This window comes from Ceratina calcarata, unplaced genomic scaffold (genome assembly GCF_001652005.2).
Source record: "Ceratina calcarata isolate Rehan_Ccalc_2016 unplaced genomic scaffold, ASM165200v1 scaffold127.2, whole genome shotgun sequence".
NCBI lineage: Eukaryota > Metazoa > Arthropoda > Insecta > Hymenoptera > Apidae > Ceratina > Ceratina calcarata.
In genome coordinates, this window is record NW_017133727.1 from 331382 (window position 1) to 357412 (window position 26031).

Sequence of the window (26031 nt, forward strand, 5' to 3'; positions counted from 1 at the left end):
TCCAGATAGCGCAGTATCGCGCAATCGGATTGCGTATCACTGTTGTATTAGGAACGTAAATCATATAAAGCAATAATACAAATAATTGTTGACAAGAATTTGTATTATAGAAAGTTCCGACTGATCGTCGAAAGCTTGTGACATTAAAAGAGAGTAACGATCAGTGTCAAACGCATGTTTGTGTGATCTTAACCTCAACGTAACCTATACGATATCTTTCGGTGATCACTATTCCGAGAAGATGGCAAGTTGTTCGAACGTTCTCCTAACAATTACTCGCGGTCATAAAAACTATACGAAAACATGGCTGAAGGATGCTGTCAGATATGAGAAAGTGAAATATCATCCACGGTGAGAGGACAGATACTGTAGTCCTACTAGTTTGAAAGGGCGTTATTTACAAAGAGAATGTTGCTATTTCAGCACACCAGATCACGTAGATCCTCCATTCACACCATCAAAAGTTTTAATGATTGTTAGAGTAAAGCCTTTCAAGGGCAATCCATGGTGGAACAAAATCATACTTAAAAAATATGGACTCAAAGAGGAAGTAAGGATTTCAGTTCAAACATGAAACAGGTTGTAAAATTTACAATTTGTGTCCGACATGCAAAATTATACTTCTTGTAGGGGAGAGAACCAGCATTTGTAAAGAATACCCCAGAAGCGTGTGCTGAACTTTGGACAATAAAACATTTGATAAAGATCGTCCCTTTGAAATTGCCTGAGAAGTTACCAGAGATCGATGATATGACAGAATATTACGTGCATGAGGATGGATCGATCCATGTAACCGGAAAACTTGACCCGGTACGTTACAAAGCGACACAAGATTATCTTACTTCTCCAAAGAGAATGGCGATGGCCGATATCAGCGAAAAGCTTAGGCTATTGTGGTTGAAAGGTGGCCTTATATAAAAGAAACATCGACATAAATTCATTACATCTCGTACTTGTAAATTATATTTAGGGAATAAAGAAATAGCGATTGAACAAATAATATACTTTATTTGTATATTGATTACAGCCGTTAACGGCTATGTTACAACCTACCAACAGTAATGTTAAAATTTCAGTATTTTTTACAATTTTTTATATTTTTGTCGTTATCGTATTATTCGAGCAAATATCTATTCGGTGGAAGATGAGTGCCGCTTTGGGTCAGTCGTGCGGACCTACATACTTATACGTTATACGGTGTTCCAAAAAATGAAACAAATTATCGTCTAAGTATTAATGAGCGAGACTAGATCGACGAGCAGTCTTGCGCGGTAAACGAAACGGTATCTTAAACGTAGATTCTCATAGACGCTCCACTAGGCCGTTTTTAAATCTCACGAAATTAGACCGTTCTTCTTTTTCCAAAAATTTAAGAAGCACGCTACGATCGTGAACGCGACGCCCGCGTTCTCTTTACTCTTTAATCGACTAACCGTCCATCGACAAAAGTACTGACTTACTTTTAAATCTTCTTTTACGAGACGAAGAAATATAATCTAGACTCGAAGTCGTAAACCTAATTTTGTATTGTTACGCTAGAGTCCTATGAAAAACAAGTCTCGACTTGTAGGTGCTTAAGTAGAATTCACAAAAACTTTGATAACTCGAATACTTGGAAATTCTAATAAGTAACAAAGAAACGGTCGTTATCTCCACTGCTTGTCGCCTTCGTTCCTCCTCCCATGTCACGTCCTCGTATGTTACGTTTAAGAGGAATTAGTTCGTCTACGACTCCGCAGTTTCCAAAATCGTCTGTCTCTGGACGTATGGTGAATAGAAATGGTATTTTGTGCTTTAGATCCCTTCTCGGGCATGTACATCCTCAAGAGTCTCGCGGCTCGTTCCTCCTGCGACCTGTCCGCGGACCTTCCGCTCAAGAAGCTCAGCAGTTTCATACTACGTCGCTTTATTCTCAACCGATTTAAAAAATTCTTTTCCGTCGAAGGACTGCCGTCGTTCTGATCGTCCGCATCCTCTTCGAGCTTTTTCGATTTTCGTTGAAACAGTTGTATACGTCTCCGTCGATCGTCATTTTTCCGATTGTAACGGCGACCCCTAACGTCACCGAATTCCGACGAATACTCTTCTCTCCTGGCTTGTTCCGCGCCCATCCTCTCGGCGTTCCTGCTGCTGGTCTCCTCCGCTCTCTGCGCGACCAACTCCAGTTCCCTTAAACGGTCCGCCTCGTTCGAAATGTTCCCTCCGTCCGAGGTGTTCCTCGTGTCTTCCACGTCCGATAGTTTCCTGTGAAGATTGACTATCTTCCTGCGGAAATCCTCGTCCTCCTGGCTCAGCCTGGCGAACGCACGATCCCTGTCGTTCGCATCGGAACTTGAGCCGACGCTCTTCGACGTCGCCGTTTGAAACCGTTGTCACCACCATCCGACCTGATCCTTCGCGCCACCAGACGTGTCCTCCTCTTCCGGGAGCGGTTCTAATCTCTGCCTGCCTAGAAAACACCTCAACGAGCTGAGGCTTCCGCTCCCGAGCAGCTGCTCCATGTTCAATTCCGGTAGATTGCAGTCCTCGTTCTCGGATTCCTGATCGGCGTCGTCGTCCGCCGACAGATTGAGACCGTAGTTATCCTCGCCGGACGCGACTGCACCGTTTGGCGGCGGCTAGGGAAGTCAGGCAGTTCAGCTCGGCTAGTGATTCTTTGCAAACAAAGGGCAAGCATTGTCATGCAGAGGCGTGCGAAGCTTATCAAACTAACATTCTTTCTTTTTACCGAATTACGAGATATTGTGGGGATTCGAAGTTGGAAGTTGCAGCTCGTGTTTAACGGATTAGTGGAGCAAGCTTTTTATATCGAGCGAGCGCGAGAATTCTGTCGCTTTTGCTATGTGATATATTATGTCGTGATCCTGTTAGAAGTATTCGCCTACGTGTTACAATCGGAAAAGTACTTCATATTCGTATATCGTACGATTCAACAGAAATTTCGCACTCACCCGATAGAAGCCAAGAAATTGACGAAATAAGCAATTCTGCCAAAAGGAAGAGAGACTATCGACGCATTTTTTAATAGGATCCGGGAACCTTCTCTTTGGACACTATTTATCGTACTGTCACGGAAGAAATAAGACGATTACCGAGCTGGCGGTGAAACTCTCGTCGTCGGGGCCACCGGAGGTCGGGGTTCCCCAGATATCGTCCCCGGACGTGGCACCGGAGGTCGTACCCTCCTCGTCGTTCGGGTCCAACGAGAACTCCGTTCTCTCCGGTGGTACCGGCGGTTGTAGGAGGTATCCACTCACGCCTTCCCCGAGCTGCTCGAGCAAGGCCATTTTGCTGACTACGTAACTACTCGCCCTCGCGGTCCACGCTCTTAAACCCGTCGGCGGCGACTCGGAATCCCGATTCTCGTCCTCCCCCTGTTCCTCCAGTTCGTCGTCTTGATCCAGACTACTCATCGTCCCGAATCTCCTCAAAGCCCTGAAATAGTGCAGCCATTGTAACAAGGGATAAAACTCCTGTTTAGATCTTGTTATGAACAACTTTGCCTTGTACATATGCGTGTTGATCGACCTCCAACAACATATTTCAAAATCAAGCTGGTCTGAATCCCCCCCTCCCAGAAAGAACCAAGACGAAGCTGTACAACGAACTCAAGGAAAATATCATTTTTCTTACAAGAATCAGTATATGATACTACGATCAGACGATATTCAAGTGTTACCTGTACGGTGGTTCACCATCGCAGTCAAGATCGTCCTCGCTCCCGTCTTCCGTGTTCCCATCGGCCGGAGTATAGCCTGGACTATTCCTACCGGGGCTGTCATGCGGTCCGTTCCTCAGTCTATGCCTGGTGCAAAAATCGGGCGTTGGTGGTACCACCGAAATTTTTGGTGGCAGTGGAGAAAACGGGTCCCTCGTCAAAGGAGGCGTTGGACAACCTGATCTACAGAATTACGAACACTTTGTACAATTTACCGGTTTGATTATTCGTGACTAAATATTGATACTGTATCATTAAGCCGACAAGTTTCATGACAGAATATTTTGAATATTTTTACCTGTGACACCTTCTGCAAATGTTTATCGACCCTGTAGAATTCTCCTTGGAAGACGAGAGGCTGCCGTTCTTCTTTGCGATTACGCTGTTCGATTTCACGGTGCTCAGACTCGCGCTAGATGCAGTACTCTGTTGTTCTATGTCGGAGCCGAGCACTTCCGTTTGCCCGTCCTCCGTTTGCGCGTTCTGTTCCTGATTCGACTCGTTCCCAGTTTCCTTCGGTGCCCTCGCAGCCAATTCCTCGGCCGTCCACTCCTCTATCGGTACTTCTTCGTGATCCGGGGGCGGTATTTGATGAGAGTTCCTCACCCACTGGGCGAGATGATTGTTCTCCCTCGAACTCTTGATGATAGTATCGATGCTCTCTGCAGAGCGCGATTCTTTTTCCTCGTCCTGTTTCCGCGACTCCGTGGTCGTCTGTCGCATCAAGAATCATTACAGATAGAAATTCCTACGAAACGTTTCAATTGTTTGAGGCTGCATCGTTTACCTGCGAACTCTCTGTCGGTTCCCTGACTGTGGCCGTGATGAAATTATTACCAGCTACCGGACTCTCTTCCGGGCTGTCTTGACTCGGTGTTCCCCCATAGCCTGTATTCACATAGATTCTAAAATGTAAGGAATTAGTGTAGACAAACGAAACTGCGATTGTCAGATGCTCATTGTTAAAGTTTCGTCAAGAACTGAACCTGGTACGATCAGAAAGTTGAACACAGCCAGGTGTTCATGTTCTCTGATCAAATTAAAAAGAGCGATAAATATGTTCAATCGTTGAGAAAATTCAGACGACATGACTTTTGGCTGAAGGAAATTGTACCAAATCAGAATCCCGCGAAACCTGATTCATCGGCTACTTACATTTGCCTCTGAAGAAGGTTGTGCCAAACGGCTTTCAATTCCGGAGTGGGTGCGCGCAGCACCAACAATCGTCTCCTTGGCCGACTGTGCGGACTGCAGCCACCGCTGTTGGTCACCTCGATGTGACCGTTCTCCGTGTTTCGGTTCGGATTTATAGCGATCTGTAATCGAAACTCCGTAGGCCTTTTGCGGACGGTAAAGCAAGCTTCGGCGATGTTCGACAGTCGCAAAGGCTCCTCCGTGACGAACAGCACGCGGTCCCGAGAGACGCGCGCGAAAACGAGTAGGTCGGTGAGAAGCAGAGCCCAGGTAGGTTGAAGCCGGGCCCGACCTTCCACTTTTGCTAACGCTCCTCCGAAAAGCCTGAAATGGCACGCTATCTATTGACACGCTGCCAATGATCGCGTTCGCTTGTTCGATACTCCCCGCGAGCATCAAGATACAATAAATAAACTAATCATTAGATCGACATTGAACATCTTAAAACGCGTATCCATATCATAGTACTTATATCAGATCCTCTTGTATCCGCGTATTGCTACGAGCATTGATATCCCAAGAATCTGAAATAATATTTTGATACATACACTGATTAGAAATTATTTGATATTTCGCATATGTGTTTATCTGTTAAAATCATTGAGCATGTATGCAAGTATAAGAATATAATTAATATACCGAAACCTGTGAACAGAAGAATAGGCACGAATACGCATACAACAGTAATAAGTAACAATGACTAGAGAACGTTGATACGATACGAGGATTAGATACAAGTGGGTATGCAGCTTTAAATCAACTGTAACACTGATAATAATCATTGCGCACTACATATTATTATAAATTATTATACTATTCTATTTCTATGCTATACTAAACTATGCTGTTCTAAAACGAATCGTTGTATTTTCTCATTAAATATTGTCTCATCGTGAAAGAATAGTGATTCGCACTATGTATCTTTTTGTTGCGGGGTGTAATCGAACCGAGACGCACCATTGTCTACCGGGCATGGCCAGAGTGAACGGTTTGCATCTCGCGAAGACCAAACGGGACTCGACCTCCTGCAGACTGAGCAGAGGCCTTCCGGTGTCGCGGGGCGGTTCCATGACACCAGCGTTGGCAGTCGCTTCCCTGTAACCCTGTGCCAAGTCTCGGGCTTGTTGGCAATTCCGTGGAGATGCCAAACCCAACAGTCTCGTCATCTCTCTAAAGATCGTGAACGACACTCGTTGTAGCAATCGATGCACTACTTCTATAATTAGTGCAACTGATTCTATTCATTTATTGTACTATCAATCTTTTTAGTAATTGTTCCCCATTCCGTTATTATATTATTTACTAGAGGGGCTCTCCTGGTCACCTACGGCGGCTATCCATATAAAATATGACCGATTTTAGCTCATTTATTTCTCAATCATCAAGGAAATTAAAATTCGTAGTGTTTTAAACTTGGATATTACAAAAAAGGTTTCAACAAAATTAATAATGACTTCAGTTTAACGCGTTTAAAAATACATCGTATGTAACGTAACTCATTTTATCTTCTTTAATCAAAGTATCAGTTATCGTGATACAGTCGGCTTAGGTCGTGATTCTATTAATATTTTATAGAATCACCCGAAGTGGTACGTTGATAGGTTTTTGATACATCGTTAGATTGATAGAAATTGATAACAGGTACGATAAGGTGCAATGCTTTTAAAAATTCAATTGTAAAACATACGTCGCCCGGTTTTAAAAAGGATGTCGTTAATTGCGAGTACGGGAACGCACCTGTAATGTTCTAGAGGTAAGAGCAACACGCCCGTAAGATCGGGCCGTCTCTTGTGGGGAACGGCAGGTTCGCAGACGAGTTTCGCGAACGCCGTGTTCCTTCTAAGAGCAACCAGCAGACAACAGGCGCGTTGTAACCCGCTCAGATATCTCCTGTAGGCCGCGGTGATCCTTGGTACCCTGCACAGGTAACTCTCGACCCCGCCGCCCTCGTCCCGGATCTCCTCGGAGATCTTCAGCAGCTCGTCCAAATTTTGGAACAGTATCATGTAATCCGCGGCGGAGAGAACGTCGCGTCTCTCGGCCAGCGGTGTCATGAAGCGCGTGTGACCGCTCTTCAGGATGCCCCAATAGCGCGTCTCGCGCACCGTCAATTCCTCTTCTGGCGGCGCGTCCGGCGCCAAATTCGGGAATATCTGAACCCGACCAGCAACCAAGTTTTGACACTTGATACTCATTTTTGTATAAATTATCAAATGTATGTTTCGTATCAAGGGTGCTTTAGCGTTCGATCTCGATCGAATCTGTTTTGTCAGCCAGTTTCGAATTTCACAGTCGTGCGATTCGAAGTACTAGAACGCGTTTAAACTAGCAAATGTCAGGACATTCGATTGAAACTTGAGCTCTCAGTGAAGCATACTATTACGTAGAATTTCCTAACTATGAGAATCACTTTTATAAATGCGCAATAAGCATGCAAATCACTGGTTCATTAAACTATACCTAAGATCGTCATGTCATTTAACTCATGCTCGTTGCGCAAATGACGGCAACATGAAATTCTTCAAATTATGCGTTTGAAGGGAGGAGGGTGAAATAAATGAAGAAAATGCGGCAGGTGGTTTTAAACAAAATTTGTTGAACAACAAAAAAGGCAATGAGACAACCGTCGAAATTACAAAAAACGTAACTGCATCATAACTTAATCTTGTCCGTTCGACAAGGGGAAACGGAACACGCGCTATACACTAATCACTAAGCGTTCACAATGAAATTAAATACGTACAGGAAAAATCACGGAAAATTAATGTACAAACAGAGGGAGAGTATCGCGCGACATTATTATTATAGTAATTACGTGCAACGAAACGAGGAAAATAAGCTCGAAAGAAAACGCATGCAACGCGTCGTGGATCGCAGAGAAACTTGTCGTTTCTAAATGGTAACGTCTCCGATCCGGGTTTAACGATTAGAAATCTTAAAGCTAGTTAATCTATCACGCTCTATCGGTAGGTTTCGGTCGGCACGGCGCGGACATAAATAAAAATTCGTTTTTTGATCCGTGATTGGCCATCGAATCGATACAACTCGACAAGTTCAAAATTTGTATCATAAACGTGTCAGTATAATCTAATTATTTAAATCGATTGACGAAGATTTGCTTCTACTCTAATCTCAAAATCCGTTTACCTATCAACTTTTTTATCTATTTCATAATTGCGTTCAAACCAATTTATTCGTTCGTGAAAGTGAAATTTGTTCCTCAAACTTTAAATAAACTATGAGTGAATTACTTTATTGAAACATTTTGCATACAATACTTCTTTCTATATTTGTAAAACATTTTTATTAAACTGCATATCGCAATTTAAATTGAAAACCGTTTTATGAATCCGTTTGCTTGTTTCGATAAATGAAAAACCGATGAGTCGACTTCGATTTGAAAACATGCATATTCGATCGATCGTTCTATTATTGGTATCGATCCGATTGCTATCCTTCAGAACTCGTCCGATTCTAAAGAAAAAAATCGGACCGGATCGGATCAGACGAGGACACCCGTACCGACCTCAGCGTTAAACGCGACATGATGTCCGCCAGCGTTCGGTTGCTGCAGGCTGACGTTCATCGAACTTGGCCGATGTAACGACGAGTGAACGTTCCCCTTTCGGTAGACCTCGAGGATCAGCTGATTAGTGGCCGCCTGGATAAGGCCGAGGATCTCTTCCCGCGATCGGGTGACTACGTTGGTCGTGTCGACGAACACCACGTAGTCACCTGGCCTCAGGCCGGACCGCTCCGCAGGGCTCGACGGGTCCACGCGTTCCACGCGGGGCGGCCTTCCCCAGGACAACGAGAATCCCCATGGGACCTGAAGCAGCAATGAAGAAAGTCCTATAAAAATGTAACATGGAACGAGGAGAGGGCGAGATCGTCGGGAGGGCTTTGGATACGTCAGGGGGTCCCCGACGGAGCACGGCACGAGACTCGTTTCGTCAGTCTCGATGACAAGGTAGACACGTCTTTAAGGGCGGTCTGCTTTTTAACACCTGCGATCGGACTTCCTACTGCTACGGTCCTAAGTGGACCCCCTGTAATTTCGTCGAGGCAATTGCGCGAAACGAGCTCGATTTTCGCTACTCAATTGGTTTACAGCTTATTGCGGTGGATAGAAGACGACAAAGGAATTCTTTACATCGTAGAAAGCTAATTGTAGTTCTTTGCAATTTAAATGCTCATCCAACTAATAACCAGACTTCCAATTTTATGCATTTACACAGAAATTGAATGCATAAATAATGGACGCATTTGCAAAAATGCACATTACGATTTTTTAGGAGTAAATTGCAATGTAGATTTAATTTTTTAATTTTTTAATTTACATCAGAAATGTTTGATTATGCGCAGAGAATCGTAGTCTATTGATAACTAATGGAGAAGAGAATAAAGAAGCGACAAACCTGATTAGCTGCAGTTTGCCGTATCAGCCTTCTCGTAATGGTGCAGGGTGTTCTGCCACCTCTGGCGGTGAAGCCTGGATGCAGGGGCAGCCCGGTCAGAGGATCGAGAGGCTCTAATTCTAGATGCCTCAGATACGTCAGGTCCTCCGCACCTGAGTTATTATTATCTGGATCTCCGTCCTTGGACAACGGCGGAGAGATACCGCAGTCCTGTGGTAAACCTACATACGGCGTACTCGTGTTCCGACCGGTTCCTGCTTCTAGCGGGTGCCATGTCGCTTCCTGAAAGTTCACCAGGTCTTCGTTAAGAGCGTCTTCCTCCTCGAAACCACTGTACACGCGTTTCAATTCGAATTTAGTTGAAAATCGAATTTTCATTTTGAATTCCCCATTGAAAATTCATGCTACGTTTGACCGGCTGGTCAAATCGTTTTAGCCAACTGATCGTAGCGGCGAAGATTATTTCGACGGTCACCGCATTTTCTTATCAACAGAAATAGAATATCTTCAATAAGATCCCGACTACCAGGAAGACCACACAGTAAATAGCAACCACAATCATTCTCTCGTCTAGCGATTCTCGTTCGTAGTGAGAATACGTCGACAAACGACACCCCGAGGACACACGGCCCTACCACCTTTTAACGGGGTCAAAACGCGAGTGAATCTTCTTCCACCCGGTAATGTTTCGCTTGCCTGCACCCGTAACGAGCTTAGCCCTGACCTTAAGCCGAGAAGACTTACAAATCCTGGCTGAAAAGTTTGGCGGCTCCTATTCACGTAATGCTATCTGAGGGGAAATATATCGAATGTAATTCTATTTGATTCTGTTTCAAATTAAAGATCAATAAAATTCTGTTTACCGGAGATTTAATATAATTTTAATTTGGCGTCGAGTTAGAATCGTATTGAATTTTTACTGTAAAACAATCATATTGAAAAATGAGAATTATTTTATAAATATCTTTGTATGAAATGCTCCTCAGAAATAGCATTCCAAATAATCGAGGTGATGTGTCTTTCTTAAATTTGTCTCACGTATCTGTCCTCGTTAAGAAAATGTTATTACACGTCGACACGCTTTATCCGAGATCGAAGATTTTATCCTCTCGCAAAAGCGGTTTTTATCGCGTAATTGAATCATCCCATAAATGTCGATGCCCTTTGATAAGTAAGACGATTATAAAGATCGTCTATTTTAATCCACTCTGTTGGTTCACGTTTAACTGTTTTACAAGTATTTGAGGTATTTATGGGATTGACCGATACCCACGGAAAAGTAAATGTGCATATATTTACCTTGTCTTGTGACAGGGGTAGAGGGAGAGTCATGCAGCCCAATAGCTCGCTACGTCTGAAACAGGAGAAAAACGAAAGGGTGCATAAATCTTGGTTAAACGTACGCGCGTGTATCAGTGTTATTGCACCGCCGTGCCTGTGTCGGTGAACGTCAAGCAGTTATATAGCACGTCTGTCCAATCAGGCAATTTATTTCTTTATCGTGTGGCATAACTCGCATTTCATTTATCACAGCGTAAAGTCGTGGTAGCAGGAATTTACGCACAAGCTTCAATTAAAACATATCACAGTAACTATTCATTTAAGGTGAAAGCACCAACAGCTGACCAGCTGAGAGAAATATTTTCTGCTCTACAAACTGCTTCCTCCTTTATTAAATAGTGAGTTGTTATCCGTGAAAATACTTGGAACTTTACTAGATTATGTAATAAAGCTAACTTTTCTGAAATAGTTAATCACGTTGCACAAACAGTTTTGAAAATTCAAGAGGTCAGAAATTGATCGTTCTTGGAAGTGAGAAAACTAGTAATTGACCGTACGTTAGTCTTAGTAGTCGATCACTTATATTACCAAAACCAGAACGAATTATAGAATCAAAAACGCTAAAATCGATTATTTTCATATCGTTTATTTGCAACTATTAAGACAAATTAGAAATAGAAAGACAAATACAAATAAAAATACATTGATTCTATAATATGTACAAAACTACTTGAGAAGCAGAGTAGTTTCAAGTTTTGCTCACTCAGCAGCTACATTTTCCCATTCGTAATCTAATATGTCAAAAGTCTTGAAAATCTAATTTTCGTTTTCCGCAAGTGGTCAACTACGGATACAACGTCAATTATTGATGCCTTTACCTTCTTCGACACACGAGAAGAAAGTTAGGAACAACAGTGACGTACGAGGGTACTTCACTTAACGCTTGCGTTTCTACGCGAACCAAAACTTTTACCGAAAGCTCGTGACATTTGTTGCAACCGACAATAAGCGTGGGGGCACTGCATCGGATCGTATCGGCGAGCGTAACGGTGTTGACGAGCGTGTATACGTCAGTCGGGTGCACTGTAACGCTTCTCTCTCGTACGTACACAGAGACAACTTAAAACTATTTACACGACGAACGGAGGGAAAAGGTAGACGGTTTCGGTGTGCCGTTGCGGAGTGCACGTGGCAAGCACGATGCGCATGCTTCCTAGAAATCGATTCCCCTCCCGCTGCGAGGAATCCGCGTATAGCCCAGAAATTCGTTTCGGCATTCGGATGGACCGTCGCGTTGCCTCGATGAAAACTACCTCGCGCAAGATAATCCCGAGTCGACCGTGCGGTGGCTCATCGACCTTGTCATTCGCCTATCCACTCGCCGAACGATTCGAGAATTCCGTTTCTTAGACATCGGCAAATCCTGCTCGAACAAGCAACGCTTTCGAATCGCGAGGACTACGAGGGGTTGCTGAGAATATCGGAAGCGCGGTTGGCTGGCTCGCTCGTCTCGAGCTAACGAGACGTAGTTCTTGACCCCGATATCTTTCCCTCGGAGACAGCGCCTACTTCTCCATTCTTTCATCGTGAAACAATATAACGGATACACAACCATCCACCCTTATTTGTTTCCGATACAAAAACGAATCTATAACGTGTAGCTTCTGTTATCTCCGATTATCCAATCGTTCCCTCGTGTTCATTGATACTCGTTCGTTAACGAATTGAAAAATGCAAACGGAATGGATTTCCTGAAGTTCTAACGTGTACGTTTGGGAACATTCGCAGGTTGCACGCGAGCGAACGCGGCTCGCGTGAGATTAATATCTCGTCCCATGTACGAAGCGGCACCAAACAACTATGTATACTCGTTACCGAGTTAACTGACTATCATTCGGGTAGGTGTTATCGGATGTTCGAATAGCACGAAAGGGAACGTTGAGGGTAGATTTGAGAAGAAGGCCTCGCGTGTCTACGGCGCGGCGAATCGTTCCGATCCGGGTCGAACACGTTTCCAACGTCCGGGACAGAAGCTTCTCTCGCTTCCAGCCTCCCTTATTCGTGATACTGACTTTTACTCGATTACGGGTAAACGTACAAGAGATTACCGATGTTTGCTTCGAAGCCTTTCTTCTCGTTTCAGTACTAATACCCAGACATGTGTTTTTTGCTAAGTAGCTTTACGAACACGCTATACAGATTTGTTCACGCGACTGGTGGTGTAAATTAATAAATACTCTCTGTATAAAATAAAAAATAAATTCGGGATTAATGTAACATAAACGTGTGTCTGGTTTACTAGAAATGAAATACACGTATTGTCTGAAAGATTCCAACACGGACGAGTCTGAGAAAGAGCGTATTTCTGCGGTGACTGTACTATACTATATTTTTTCGAGCACGCTCACCTTGCACGACGATCCCTGTGCCAAACCGCGATGTCCAGGGACGTGAGCTTGCTGGTGCAGTGATTGTTGTTCACCGGGCAGGGCAGTATCAAGGTCTCGTGAAAAACGGGATTCGGCGTGGCCCTGTGCACAGCCGTACGCTTCACCACCCCCTCGCCGTTCGTATTCTTCAAGCTCACCTTCACGTAAGCGTGGATGGGACCCTCGTACACCCTCCTCAGGTCCTTGCACCTTATCACTAAACGGAACAGAAAGACGACTTCGGGTCAGAACGCGTTTCTCCCCACGACTCTGACCACCTTCCCCATTTAGTCTGCCGTTGAACGAAAACACACGCTCGAAATGCGGAGGATACGCGATCGAGAAACCGACTCTCGAACGACGAGACAATCGGAGAGAGAGAGAGGGAGAGAGGGAGAGGGAGGAAGGGGAGGCAATCGAAGGATACGCTACGGTTACGTCTGACTGTTTCTCCGCACGCACTACTGACACCCCGGACGCCTGACCAATGCGGCACTCCTCCACTCGCTGCAACACGTTCACTTCCTATTCCTATGGATATACTCTACTGATTCGTTGTTCGAATAACTGAACAAAGAGATTCGTTCGCGACAGACGAACCGTGCCGAGATGCAATTTATCGACAGGCTCTGTGTTACTTCGCGTATATCTGTATGTACATTCCGATACTGCAGCTAGACACGTTCACCGGGAATGTTCCTCGACAAAAGAAATCGTTGGAACCGAACAAACTCCCGGGATGAACGAAATTTATCGACGGGGTCTCCGTCTCTCCCTCACTCGGAGAAAGGGGGGGTCGCCGAAGGCGAGGAACGTTCAAAGAGAACCGAGACCCGGAAGATAGATTTTTCCGAAGGGTTGTTTACGCAAGGACCTCGGTGTGTACCACCGAGAATCGATGGTTCCGAAGGTGGGCTTTACTAACCGGGAAAGCGATTCGCCAGAAGGGTCTGTGGGTTACTGGCACAATCGTGTATCGCGGGGTGCCAACTGAAACACCCCCTCTCGTGGCACGTAACTGGCGCATGCCTTTTCGCGACCGCTTTTCAGGGACGTCTTCCGATCCGACGAGACCCTCGCGAATTCTCGTTTTAACCAACCGCCTCGCGATCCGCAGGGGAATCGAACAGATTCGAATAAAAGACTGAACGGACATTTTCCTGTTTGCATTTACTTCCGAAAGATATACATCATACACCACGTAATCGTCATCATAAAGATCAAATATTAAATATGCATCAGAATAAATACTTTCATTTATGATAAATCATGCACGACGTTTTATAAAGGTCACCAATAGTTTGTGAATAATCAAACGATACGTTCGATGCTGTTATTTTCACACTTACCTCGGACGTGTATCTGATCGCCCGAAGGTTCAGACCGGACGAAATACTCGATCTCGATCGAACCGTGGCAGTTCGGTTTCGGTGGCTCGGACTCTGGACTGAATTTCAAGCACCTCCGAACGGTAGCAACCAGCGGCGTCTCGGGCGTGTTCGACATCGAAGTCAGAAACGACTTCGAGCTGTGAAAATCGTCTGTGATGGTCGACTTCGGACTTTCCAAATCCCAAGTATTGGTTCTCCTCGCGGTTTCCTCGTCCTTGCGGTCCTCGAACAACGCCTTCGGCTCGAACATACATTTCTCGTCGAGTGTGGTGTCTAAATCGGTCTCCAACGCGAGTTTTTTCACGTTCGGATTCACGGCTTCCACCAGGACGTCCAACGTTCCTAGCTTCTTCGTCTCAGTCGACGGGCTGTGACTAGACGAGCGTCTCTTGGCTCGTTTTCCGTCGAACGCCTTCTCGGTGTCTTTTCGGTGCCGTTTCCGCCGAATTCCTCGTTGCCGCTTTAACGTGAACTCGCCGTCGAAGTCGTCCGACGGTGAGGTGAACGGCCACGACATCGGAGAAGGATCCTCCAGCAGTTGGCTGGCCGAGGACACGGAGCTGTCGTTGTGACACGCGGCCTCCTCGTCCGCGATCTCCTCGATCGTCTCGTACGTATTATCCAGTTTAGGGAAATTCTCATCTTCACCGACCAACACCTTCTTCCTCTCCTCGATATCTCCCAAAAGGATCTCTGCCACCGTTTTCCCAGTAAAGTTCATCTCCTGCTCTCTGAAAGTACAAAACTCTTAAACCAATTCGGTTAAAACACCAAATCGTGTTTCTTAATCATTTGGACACGCGTTACAATAATAAATGTATACCAATATTAATTTATTTTCCGAAATTCTATAGTAAAATCGATAAGTGAAACACATTGATTAAAAAGGTCGTACGTGTACGTATGGCAATGATACAAATGGGTCAACGTCCCATTCGGGGATTACCTTGAACCGGATTCAAGGTAAAGCAGTCGCAGATTTTAGACCCCTCTTACCTGTTGAGGACCTCCGTGACAGTGTTGTCCATGTTCTCGAATTTCGGTAGATCTTGGTCGATGGCCAAATTGGACAGTTTTCCAGCCAGGGGCGTTTGACCGTGGCTTCTCCCTTTGAACGGGCTCGCGTTCGCTACGTTCTTAGTATGATACGGAGTTCTGCATCGCGCGTGGACCTTCGTGATCTTCGCCAATTTCGGTAGATAAGCTATTTTCGCGCAGTCGGTTAATTTGCTCTTTGCCTCGTTCCGCGTGAACAGTTTAGTGTTCGACAGCGGCACCGACTCGGCCTCCATCACGTCTTCCGGGCTGGTGGCCATGGATATCTGTTGAAAAAAGTCCGATACGTGCGATTGTAGATTAGCCCTGGCCTCGTTCACGATGTTTTGCGGCAGCTCGTTGTCGCTCTGGAAACTCTTCGCCCTAGTTTTCATAAAGAGCGCCGGATCCGTTGGCAGGGTCAACGCTGTCGAGCATTTACTGCCAGCCGGGAGCAACGTCAACGGGCCGATATCCGCGTCGACCCTGGGCGTGCTCTGATAGAAACTCTCTGTGACCGATGACTTGTCCGGCTGCTGTGACATCGACTGACGTTTGCTCACTCGCAGATTTGGTTTCGTCGCCTAAAGTGAATACATTTCTTTTCTCTTGATAATAATTAATCTTCCCTCGTTTCCACGTCTCTCTCTCTCTCTCTCTCTCTCTATACTTCTTGCAAAACGTATATTCGTTACGAAGACATCATTAAACATAGAATATTCAGGAATTGATAGTTACAAATGATCGTTTACTTTGCCAATGAATTTATTAATAATATATAAAAGTTTTGATCAATTATAAGAATTGATAAAGAAAAACAGGTTTACAGTGAAAATAGGAAAATTGATTTTTTTATCGTGTCTACAGTCGATTGATTTCCGTGGCCCTTTCGTATGCATAAATATTATATTTCGATTCGATACCTGGAAGTAAGTTCTCAAATCGCTCCCGTGACTTCTGCACCTTCTTCGGCGTGCTGGCGTTGTTCTAGCCGATACATTCTCGGCGTTCGGAGCAGGTATGCTCCGAGTTTTGGTTCCAGCAGCGGGAGGCGTATTAGATAGATCCCGAAAGGGCCTGCGGGATGCCTTGTTCATGCTGGCCGGACCGTGAGGCGTCGAGCCGCTTGCTGACAACGATCTCGAAACTGTCCACTTCAGCATCTCTGAGGACAGCAAGCGAAAAACCCTAACTAAGCGGAACGCTTTCTCTGAGAACGTCGGTTCTTTCATTCTTCGACGAGAAACTTCATCGATTTAACTCCGACACTCGAGACGCTGTACGAACTAAGGAAATTACTTTGTGACGTACAAAGGTACGCTGCAAGGCATTAAAATAATTGCAAATGCCTTGTAGCATCGATTTTCAAATTGGCGAAATAATTCGCGGCTAATCTTACATGGTTGGAACATGAGATTTCTCTCGAGTATCAATGTTTATGACTACAATAATAATTGCCTGTTTAAATAATCTGACACTTTACTCAGCAATCAACCAGTGGTAATTTTTATGAAACAATTTCCTGACCAGGTATTACCTCTTTTCGGTTAGACCTTCCAGATATGCGAAAGAATAATGGGGTGCACGTAGCTGTTAAGTAAGGTGCGCGTGACGAAAGAAACAGGAAGCTTATCGCGTTAATCTCGCGTTAAAGGGACACGATCGGTGCGAGGAAGAGGGTGACTTCGGAGTTCCGCGTGCTCGTATCGAGCGTACGGGTTCCTCGAAAAGTTAATGCCCGGTCCTAATTACGTAGCGCGGTGACACAAAAAAAGGAGAACAAGAGAAATAACAGAAAGGCGGTGACGAAACCAATGGACGCGCACCTGTCGCAGCATACGGGAAACAGCGAAACAGGTGAAACCCGTACACCTGAGTCTTTCTCACGCGTTAACACTTACCTTCGCCACGACGAACGGTTAAAACAGCTATTATCTTCAGTGAAAAAGAAAAGGAAATAAATAGGTTTTCAAAAAAGAAACACAAACGACGGATAGCTATGTTAGTTAAGAATCTTAATTTACAAGACAATATTTCGTATGATAATCTTTCGTGTATAAAATAACTCGATTGTATGAATTGTATTTCGATAAAGACAATCGAACATACATGTGCCTCCTGCTTCGAGACGAACCGAAATTCATTTTTCAAAAATCCCGCAACGAGATCGTTAGGCAGTGAATGATTTCTCGCTGACTAACCGTGCGTAGCAGGTGGCATCTGCAACTCTGAGTCTACGGGAAAGGGAAGACTGGACGAATGAATGAAATCGTTGATGTGTAGGCACGTCGCCTGACCCAACGTTCAGAATTCGTTGGTCCAAATTAATCGTTGATTCGATTATACGGACCGATTGAATTTCGTTCTCCTTTCGGGATTTACGTACTGCCCTTCTAATAACGATAAAGCACGACGTATATGAATTTCCATTTAACAAAATATAACATATACGTATAGCTACACACGTACATGTATTGTTGACTTAATATAAAAATAATCGACTTGCTTCGACGTGAAGCTCAGTTCTGCGTCTACCCGGCTGTGTGGGTGTCTCCAGGAATTACTGATACGATGAAACGATTAAACGAGAACTGTCAACATGGTCAACAGCGAGAAGAGGGTAGCAGGTTTTCACTTTTAACGGTTCCTCAGGGGGGGTGAGAGCGCGCGTTGCGAAGTGAGGTATAAAAAATGCGGTCATTTGCATACAGGCTGTTGCCATGCCGCGCGCGCGTTCCAACTCGCGTAACACGCACTTTTTCCACGTAGCCGAGTCAGAGTCTACCTGCGCTCCGTCTTTCTCCATGCACCGTCGCGTCGCGTACGTGAACGTGCGAACGCATACACCGTCTCCCTCGTGTGCATGCACGTACGTACGTGCACCCTATGAACGGGTACACACGGTGGTGGCTTGTAAAACGGCACGGGCACCTGCCCATATGGTGAAGCGTACCGTGGCCGTGCTTTCCATCTGGTCTCGTTCAGCACGAGACCTCGGTATCGAACCACCGTCAACGAGACACGATCGCTATCTCTCTGCCGCGCCGCTTATTTCACCCGTCTTGTCCTAATGTATTCTATTCTTTCCGCGACCCTCCCCAGAACGTCCACTCCTCTTTTCTCGAAACGTTACCCCGCCGAAGCTCGCGGCGCCGCGCCGCACCGCTCTACATCACCGTGAGAAACGAACGCCTGCGAATCTCGCGTTCATTCACGATTTCTCGACCTACTCGCGATTTGCGTTTTTCCAACTGAAGTCGGAACTTAATTCGATTTGTTCTACTTTAGCGTTTGAAGCCATTTGAGAACGATCCGAGATGCGTGCACTCGTATTGTTACGTATCTTGAACCGAGGTCTTCGCGAACCTCAAAGAACGAATCGTTCCTATTGACTCCGGTGTTCGAAGGAATTGGGAATGAACCAAATTAAAGAAACGACGTCTGTATCTGGTCTCGTCTCTGGTCTGGTCCGTCTTAACCGGTTGCAAAGTACATTTGTTATGCGCAAGCAGAATAGCTGCTGGGTATTTATATCCGACGATACGTTTTTAAAAAGATTTCACGCAGGCTGAGGTGGTCGGTCGCGCGTTTTAAAAGTAGGGAACCAGTCTTGTCCGGCGACACGCGCGAAACATTTAAAAACGGTTCGCGTGTTCAGGGCAACGAGCGTTTCATAGACTAGACCCGGTAACGGAAAATGGTACGCGGCCCTTCCTGTAATGCTCGATTTTCATACTCACGAATGGATTTCTCGTTTTTCACTGACAGCAGACAGAGACATGCATACACTTCCGTCCATTAGTCTTTGAACGGTTCCAAGTACTCGTCGCCTGCTAAACAATCTGACACTTTAAGCTCAGTCCTAATAATATAGCAATAATCATGTAACAAATCATATGACGAATGTCAATTTTTAATAATTTTAAGGAAAAATGAGTATTCTTTAAACTCGCCAATTTTGTATACTTGTTAGAATTTTTAAGAAACATGAAAATGTGAATCAACTAAATTGTTGAAATTATGAAGAAGTTTTGATCTTCCAAGTTAAAAATTAAATAAAAGTCATATGGTTAGTTTTAGAGAATTGAAATTTGATCTTATAAGACACTTTTATTCAATTATTCATTAAGATATCAGAAATTTCAATTGGTTCATTCATACTCTTATTACAACCGAAAAGGCGCTTTTGGCTCAGGTCCATATGTACTTATTAATATTTAAGAGTTCCAAGTCCAAGCCAAGGAATAATTTCGGGTCGTTTTATTAGGATTCCACAGAATTTCTTCTTTTACGATCTCAGTATCAATAATTCATTTGATTCGTGGCAAAATTGCTAGAGTAATGAAATTGATAATGAAGTGAGACGAGATAATAATCTACTCTATGTAATCTTTAAGTAATAGATATCTGGTACAATGTGTCGCAGTGGAGATTGATTAGAAAGCGAGTAACCTGGTGGGGCTTAAACAAGCGCAGCTGTGTGGTCCCGTTGCCATAATTACTGGTCAACGATAAATCTTGAGCGCGTGTGGCACCGTGCTTAGAAAAGGGGCTCGTATGGTCCACCTGTGGCTCTTATCGTTTCATCTAACGATCTCCGATATAGGTGCTCGCATACTATACTATTTGACTAACCGACAAATGGTCATCGGAAAGAAAATGGCAAGTGTACAAAGAACCCGGCCAGATACGTTAGACTGCCAACATTTTAGGTACAAACGAGGCATGACACTTGGGTAAAGTCTTTTAACCATCTTTTTTTCAGTTCGAAATTTTCTTTAGGAAAATCGTCATTTTCTATTGATGTTACAATCGCGGTGTATGAAAAAATGTTTTCGGTACGACAAGTGGCAAACGACAATATTAAATTGTCAGAATCCCTTTTAAGTTTTCGGGACGGACCCGGTAATATCTGTCGCTTTTATGGGTTGTAAAGTGTCCGCGCAGTTGACAATGCACGCGTTTTGGGATCGCGACCCAAACGTGAAAAAGGGGGAAGGGAACTGGCCCCTTTCCATCGGGTTTTAATCCATTCCGGCGCTCCCTTGCGTCATGCGAACTTCCTTTTTACTTATTTTGCACGTACATACACACCGTGCACGTAGACGCACCGCGCGAAGAACGAGACAGGATCCGAGCGTGAAGAAGGGAACCAAATAAATGGGAGCGACGGTTAAAAAGCTTAACATGCTTGCAAGTATGCGCACCCTTTTTGCCTCTCCGGCTGGCTTAATGTATGCTGTTAAAGCTGTTTTTAACGATTCCGCCGATGGCACCCAAGACTCTCGTCAAGGATGGGAATTAATCGACAAAGAGGTTCCAGTCTTGTTCCTCCCCTTTGCCCACCCTTCTCTTCTTCTGTCCGTCTCCTATCAAACCAAGTAACGCTAAGTAACGCGTGAAACCAGCCAGGTATAAAATTAAATCTGCTACGAGCGAACTCATACGCTTAATCCATTATATTAATTACTGGCCATCGATCAATCTTCTGATAAAAGATACTGTCAAACAGTAATTTCATTTAAATATCAAATCACGAATTCAGATACTGCGGACTAGATAAAATACAATGAAATATCTGCTTTTTATACATCGTCAAGTGCTACAATTTACTTTCCTACATATTACGGATACACTATACGTTCTATTCATATGCTCATATATGTATATGATTCGATCCATACTCGCAGTGACACGGTTATATAACAAAGCACTTCTTTGCCTATTTCATCGAAATCAATAATTGAATGTCTCTGTACGTAAACGAGTATACACGAAACTCGAATGAAATATCGGGAACTTGGAAGATGATTACCTCAAAAAGGGACCTGGAATTTGCGCGATTAATCTGCGTGAAAACCGCGTTTAACGGAGGCATCGCGGAACTTAACCGGGCAGTCACAATGCGATTATTCACAGTTCGGAAAGAAGAAAGAGAGGCGGGCCATTAACGGTCTCGGTCTCGCGGGTAACCCCGAAGGAAACGGAACGGCACGGATCTTGGCACCGACCTCGACCGGACCGGGTGCCTCCCTTCGGAGATCCATGAATCCATTCCGTTCTTGCGAAATAAATCTCGACGGATTCGTTCGGCCCGAGGGGCCGGTCCACGTGCCCTCGCGCTAAGAAAAGATCCGTTAAGAAAGGCAGGCTCAAAGAGCTTGATCAAAGGGAAATCTCACGTTCCATTTCTTAAAAATTATGCGCAACTATTTCCTCGACAATGCAAACATGTTTGTGCATGAACGACTGATAGAATGATTCGAAACTCGAGGGGTGGAAATTTCGTTTTATAAATATCGGCTAAGGTACTTCATTTTTTCTACGGTAATCATTAGATTCTTGCAATCCTGAGTAAAATCTGGTATCGATCGCTATTAGAAGAACGAGGTTGAGATGAGCTATAAAACGAATGGTGACATCACGGAGGGATGAAATCATAGTCGTTGCGGGTAAGCACCGAGTCGCGGAGAAGAGGATATTCGTATTCGGCGGCGAGGAGGTGGAGGGAGGGCAGGTGAGCACTTGGTACCTAATCTCTTTTGAAAAACGTCGCAAACACGCGCGCGCGCGCTACACTACACGCATAACGAGTAGTAGCAGCAATGGGTACGGTAAGTACGAGCTGTGTGTGTAAACCGCGAGCGGTCCCTAAAAATAGTCTATTCATTCGTGGCGAACACCCCCCTTCGTTCGTTCCTTCCTTCCTTCCTTGCTTCTCTTTTTCCGTGCTCTTCGCCTCGGCTCGGCTCGATTCTGGTTTATATCGGATTGACCCCGGGCACACCTTTCGCCGGTGGCGTTTCTCTCGAAATGGTCCCGTGTCTCGTCGAGTACGAGTCTTAGGGGGCGAAGGTGAGCGAGAGAAACAGCGAGAGCGAAACAGGGACGAGCATGACCCGAGAGGGGGATTTCACAAGAGAGCTAGTCGAGGACAATCAAACGCACATTCACGGCTACGATGTGCTCGGGTTTTTCGGCGGCGGCCGACCGAGCGAGAGAGAGAGAAAGAGAGAGAGAGGTCGAAGAATCGGGTGGAGAGACAGAGGAAACGCGTCCCAAAGACAGACTTTGCTCCATTTCGAGCACACCTGTCCCCGGTTCTCCCGGTTTTCTCCTGCCTCGTGTTTCCCATGCCGTTTCCCTCCCTTCGGGATCACCGGCGACCTTCTAGCAACCGATGCTTTTCACCCTTCATTCCCACTTCTACCTCCATCCATGTTCACGGGGGTGGATACGAAGTATTGAAGTGGTAGTCGCGATAAATATTTTCAGGTAATCATTACCGGTTAATGATGCTTGAAATCTGAATGAGCTGCCCCTAGCCAAAAACTCGAGCGACCAGGAAGGGTACGATGGTATCAGACTAGAAAATGCACCGTAGTTCCGACCGCGCACTGGGTCGATCAAAACGAATTGTTCGAAAGCGATCGCAGAGATTTATAAGATGCCAAAGCGAACGAGGTCATTTCAGAGCTAGTAGATCTAGTGTTCCGGGAACTATTGTCAGAGCGCGTATGTATACGGCTGTTATACTCTCGAGACATGTAAAATAACGAAAGAGTACTTTGTCCGGTTGCCATGAAAGACGTCCACCCTCGCAAGAGTAAGAGGCAGCGTATAACCATAACCAAACGAATTAACTCTTGGATGTCTTTCACTTGGCGATCAAAGCGAGTCGGCTCTGACGAGAGTCGGAGGGGGAATGGCTCGGTTGAATGACGGCGGAGGGAGATGGGGCACGAATAAAAACGTAAACGGGGATAACAAAGGAGGAAAAGAAACGCGTTCGGTTAATGGCGAATTGAAATTAAACTGGAAATTTGCAAATTGTAAAGGAAGTCGGGGTACGTTCTCGAGCTCGCGTATGGGTGCGTGCACGTACGAGACGCACGGGGTGAGACGGGACACGGTGGACGCTCGGGACGCACCTCAAAAATAAGCCAGGAACAATGGGAACGAAACGAGTCCTGGCGAACAAACGCCTGGCGATTTAAATGGAGGGATCCTCGAGAAAAGGTTCCTCTCTCTCCTCGAGGTGGACCCACGGGGTCCTACGAACTTCGACAGGAAAGTTTGTATAGGACCCACGACTAGCTTCGCCGGCTCCTTCGTTACGAGTCCTTTTCATCCGTTTTCCCCACCACCCCTCCGTCCGCACCCTCTCCTCTCCTCGTCTTTCCACGTCTCGGTCTCTCTCTCTCTCTCTCTCTCTCTCTCTCTCTCTCTCTCTCTTTCCCCTTACTCTCGCTCTCCTTTTCTATTCTCTGACAAATACGCCACGCGCGCTCACCTTCCTCTTATTCCTCTTTTCCTACCACCTCTTCTTATTAGTCCGTCGTTTTATCGACTCGCGCCAACCGGATCACTCGTCGGAGCCTTAACAATCAGACGGGCTTCTAACATAGCTTTCGAGAGCGCACTTCTAATTGTTCGACGAATTCGACTGCGCCGATTTCCAGAGTCTCTCATAGTTAACCCTCCGCTCGCCTCCCTCCTGATCTCGCGCTTTTATTCGCGGCAATCGAGTTCCCACCCTTTACGAACCTCGTTTCCCGTTTGATCATCTTTCGACTGCGATCGTGTTTCTACGTAGCAGTCTCGATCAAATAGAACCGACTCTTTGAAGGAAAACTATTTTCTCTCGTCTCGAAGGTTACGACAAATCACTGTCACATTTCTTTGGGTTCGACCGGAGCAAAAGTCTACAGTTTTTTCTGCTTCCAATCGGAACTCTGATCGATCGCAGTGAATAAATTGCACGGGACGATTGAGACGTAAAGACTGCTACGGGAATTGACGATAATCGACGTAGGGCGGACGCCTATCGATTGGTGTCATTAGTAATTCAGGGCTGCTTGATATTCGTGCAGTTACTCAAATGCCTGGATCGATTCGACGTCTACCGAAATAATGGCACGCGCGCGAATGATATGTACATACATACGTACACATATATCTACGTTCTCGTGCGGTTAGTTAGAACAAAACCGGTTAACCAGAGTGAATGGCACAGTTTTGCGTAACCGTTGTCTTTCATTTGGCGACTAAACGATGAAAGGGAAATCGCGACACGACATTTATTCTTCGTGCCATTGGATAACGAAGTTTAAACATTTATCGGAATGAAAATTACAGGGAAAAGTCTTGAGATATGTGAAAAGACTTGGTGTTGTGTTGACTTTTTCCGCGAATTCAATAAAAGTTGAATACGTGTATTTAAAGATTGATTGAAACATGGAAGTTCACGAGGAAATGTCCACCGATTGAAAAGTATCAAATCTTTTTCTTTCGGAGTACACTAGCTAGAAATTGTGAAGGACAATCGAATTAAATAATTATTTGTATTAAATATTTAATTAATGCGACAGATGGAGCTTAAATAAGAATACATGAATTTCTTAAATCATTTCCACCGAGCTTTTTACAAACAGAATTTGGCAAAGATGGTTGACGAATAAATAGAATATTGATTCCCGACTCAGATCACAGATAGACACGAATTCATAGAATATTGATTCCCGAAAGAGAACACGGTCAAAAACATCGGACAACGTCTATTCCGAGAGCGTAGACGATCCTTCGCGGATCCGGCACGGGTAGAAAAAGGTCGGTACTCACTTGGTGTCCTTGAGTGGCAGAGTTCGACTGGTACATCCAAAAATCGGCGCCACCGAGTCAATTAATCACTATCTTAAGCACAGAATCTAACGTCGTAGCACATAATAATCCGTTCGCGGTCCGAGAAGGAAACGCGAGGATGGAGAAGAGTTTCCTTCGATGAAAGATCGCGGCACGGGAACACGGAGAGGTGTCGGTACGCGCCACTTGAACGGCTGGTTCTCTACTGACGTGGTGGGGTGGGAACCTGGGCCTTATGTAGGAAAGGGTCCCTACGTGAGGCTACGAAACAGGAGAGGCCAGACCGGCTCTCCTTCTCCTTCTCTCTCTCTCTCTCTCTCGCTCTCGCTTCCTCTGCACTCTGTCTGTTGTACTCTACCTAATGTCCCCGGCTCAACGGAGGTACCGCGACCTGACCACTCTGCTCGCGCCCTAGGTGGACCCTGGATGATCCAAAGAGAGCTGGTGGGTGGTACGAGATCGTCGACCAACGGAATGCTCTTCGGCACCGATAACGAGATGCCAGAGAGAGATTCTCTGGACCTTCGAATCCCGCGCCACTGCTTCACCGATAAAGCTTTCACTGACGCCGTCCGAACAGATACGCTGCCCGGATAAATTTTACAATTATTTGGCTCGAAAAATTAAACACTAATGGATCTGATTAGATCCTAAAGAATTTGACTATGTACACATAAATATTCGATACCTGGTTGCTAAGTCACAGCAACTTTACGGAAGCAAGATGTTCAGTTACACTGTTTTCGTATCTCGAAGGAGAAGGAAAAAACTTTTCTAAAAGCGTTGGTAGTAATCTGTCACTTATCGGACCTAAACAATCTTTGGGGCTACGGTTAGATCTGCTTACAAAGTTTCATGGATCCCCAGGAAATGTGATTTCCAATCGTACGGTTGTTTTCTCTATAGAAAACCGAACCTTTGAC

General features: G+C 45.1%; 2 protein-coding genes across 4 annotated transcripts; one reads left to right on the forward strand and one right to left on the reverse strand.

The window, feature by feature from the left end:
• On the forward strand, nucleotides 1-1002 carry mRpL30 (mitochondrial ribosomal protein L30). The gene is made up of 3 exons (XM_018030864.2): nucleotides 1-351; nucleotides 424-550; nucleotides 631-1002. The coding sequence occupies exons 1-3, from the start codon at nucleotides 242-244 to the stop codon at nucleotides 916-918; spliced, it is 525 nt and encodes a 174-aa protein (XP_017886353.1). The 5' UTR covers nucleotides 1-241; the 3' UTR covers nucleotides 919-1002.
• On the reverse strand, nucleotides 989-25305 carry PsGEF (Protostome-specific GEF). Of its 3 annotated transcripts, none has more exons than XM_018030849.2 (16): nucleotides 25088-25305; nucleotides 16390-16631; nucleotides 15428-16050; nucleotides 14390-15162; nucleotides 13020-13257; nucleotides 10630-10684; nucleotides 9331-9612; nucleotides 8439-8741; nucleotides 6650-7065; nucleotides 5870-6082; nucleotides 4874-5236; nucleotides 4506-4623; nucleotides 4017-4432; nucleotides 3680-3901; nucleotides 3093-3435; nucleotides 989-2618 (listed from the first exon to the last, which is right to left on the reverse strand). In XM_018030849.2, the coding sequence occupies exons 2-16, from the start codon at nucleotides 16627-16629 to the stop codon at nucleotides 2373-2375; spliced, it is 4851 nt and encodes a 1616-aa protein (XP_017886338.1). In that variant the 5' UTR covers nucleotides 16630-16631; nucleotides 25088-25305; the 3' UTR covers nucleotides 989-2372. The 3 variants fall into 3 exon arrangements, with proteins under 3 accessions (XP_017886338.1, XP_026672060.1, XP_026672065.1); XM_026816259.1 differs by lacking the exon at nucleotides 25088-25305 and adding an exon at nucleotides 18252-18324; XM_026816264.1 differs by lacking the exon at nucleotides 25088-25305 and adding an exon at nucleotides 18252-18324 and having other exon boundaries at nucleotides 2528-2654.
• Nucleotides 25306-26031: the final 726 nt, after the last annotated feature.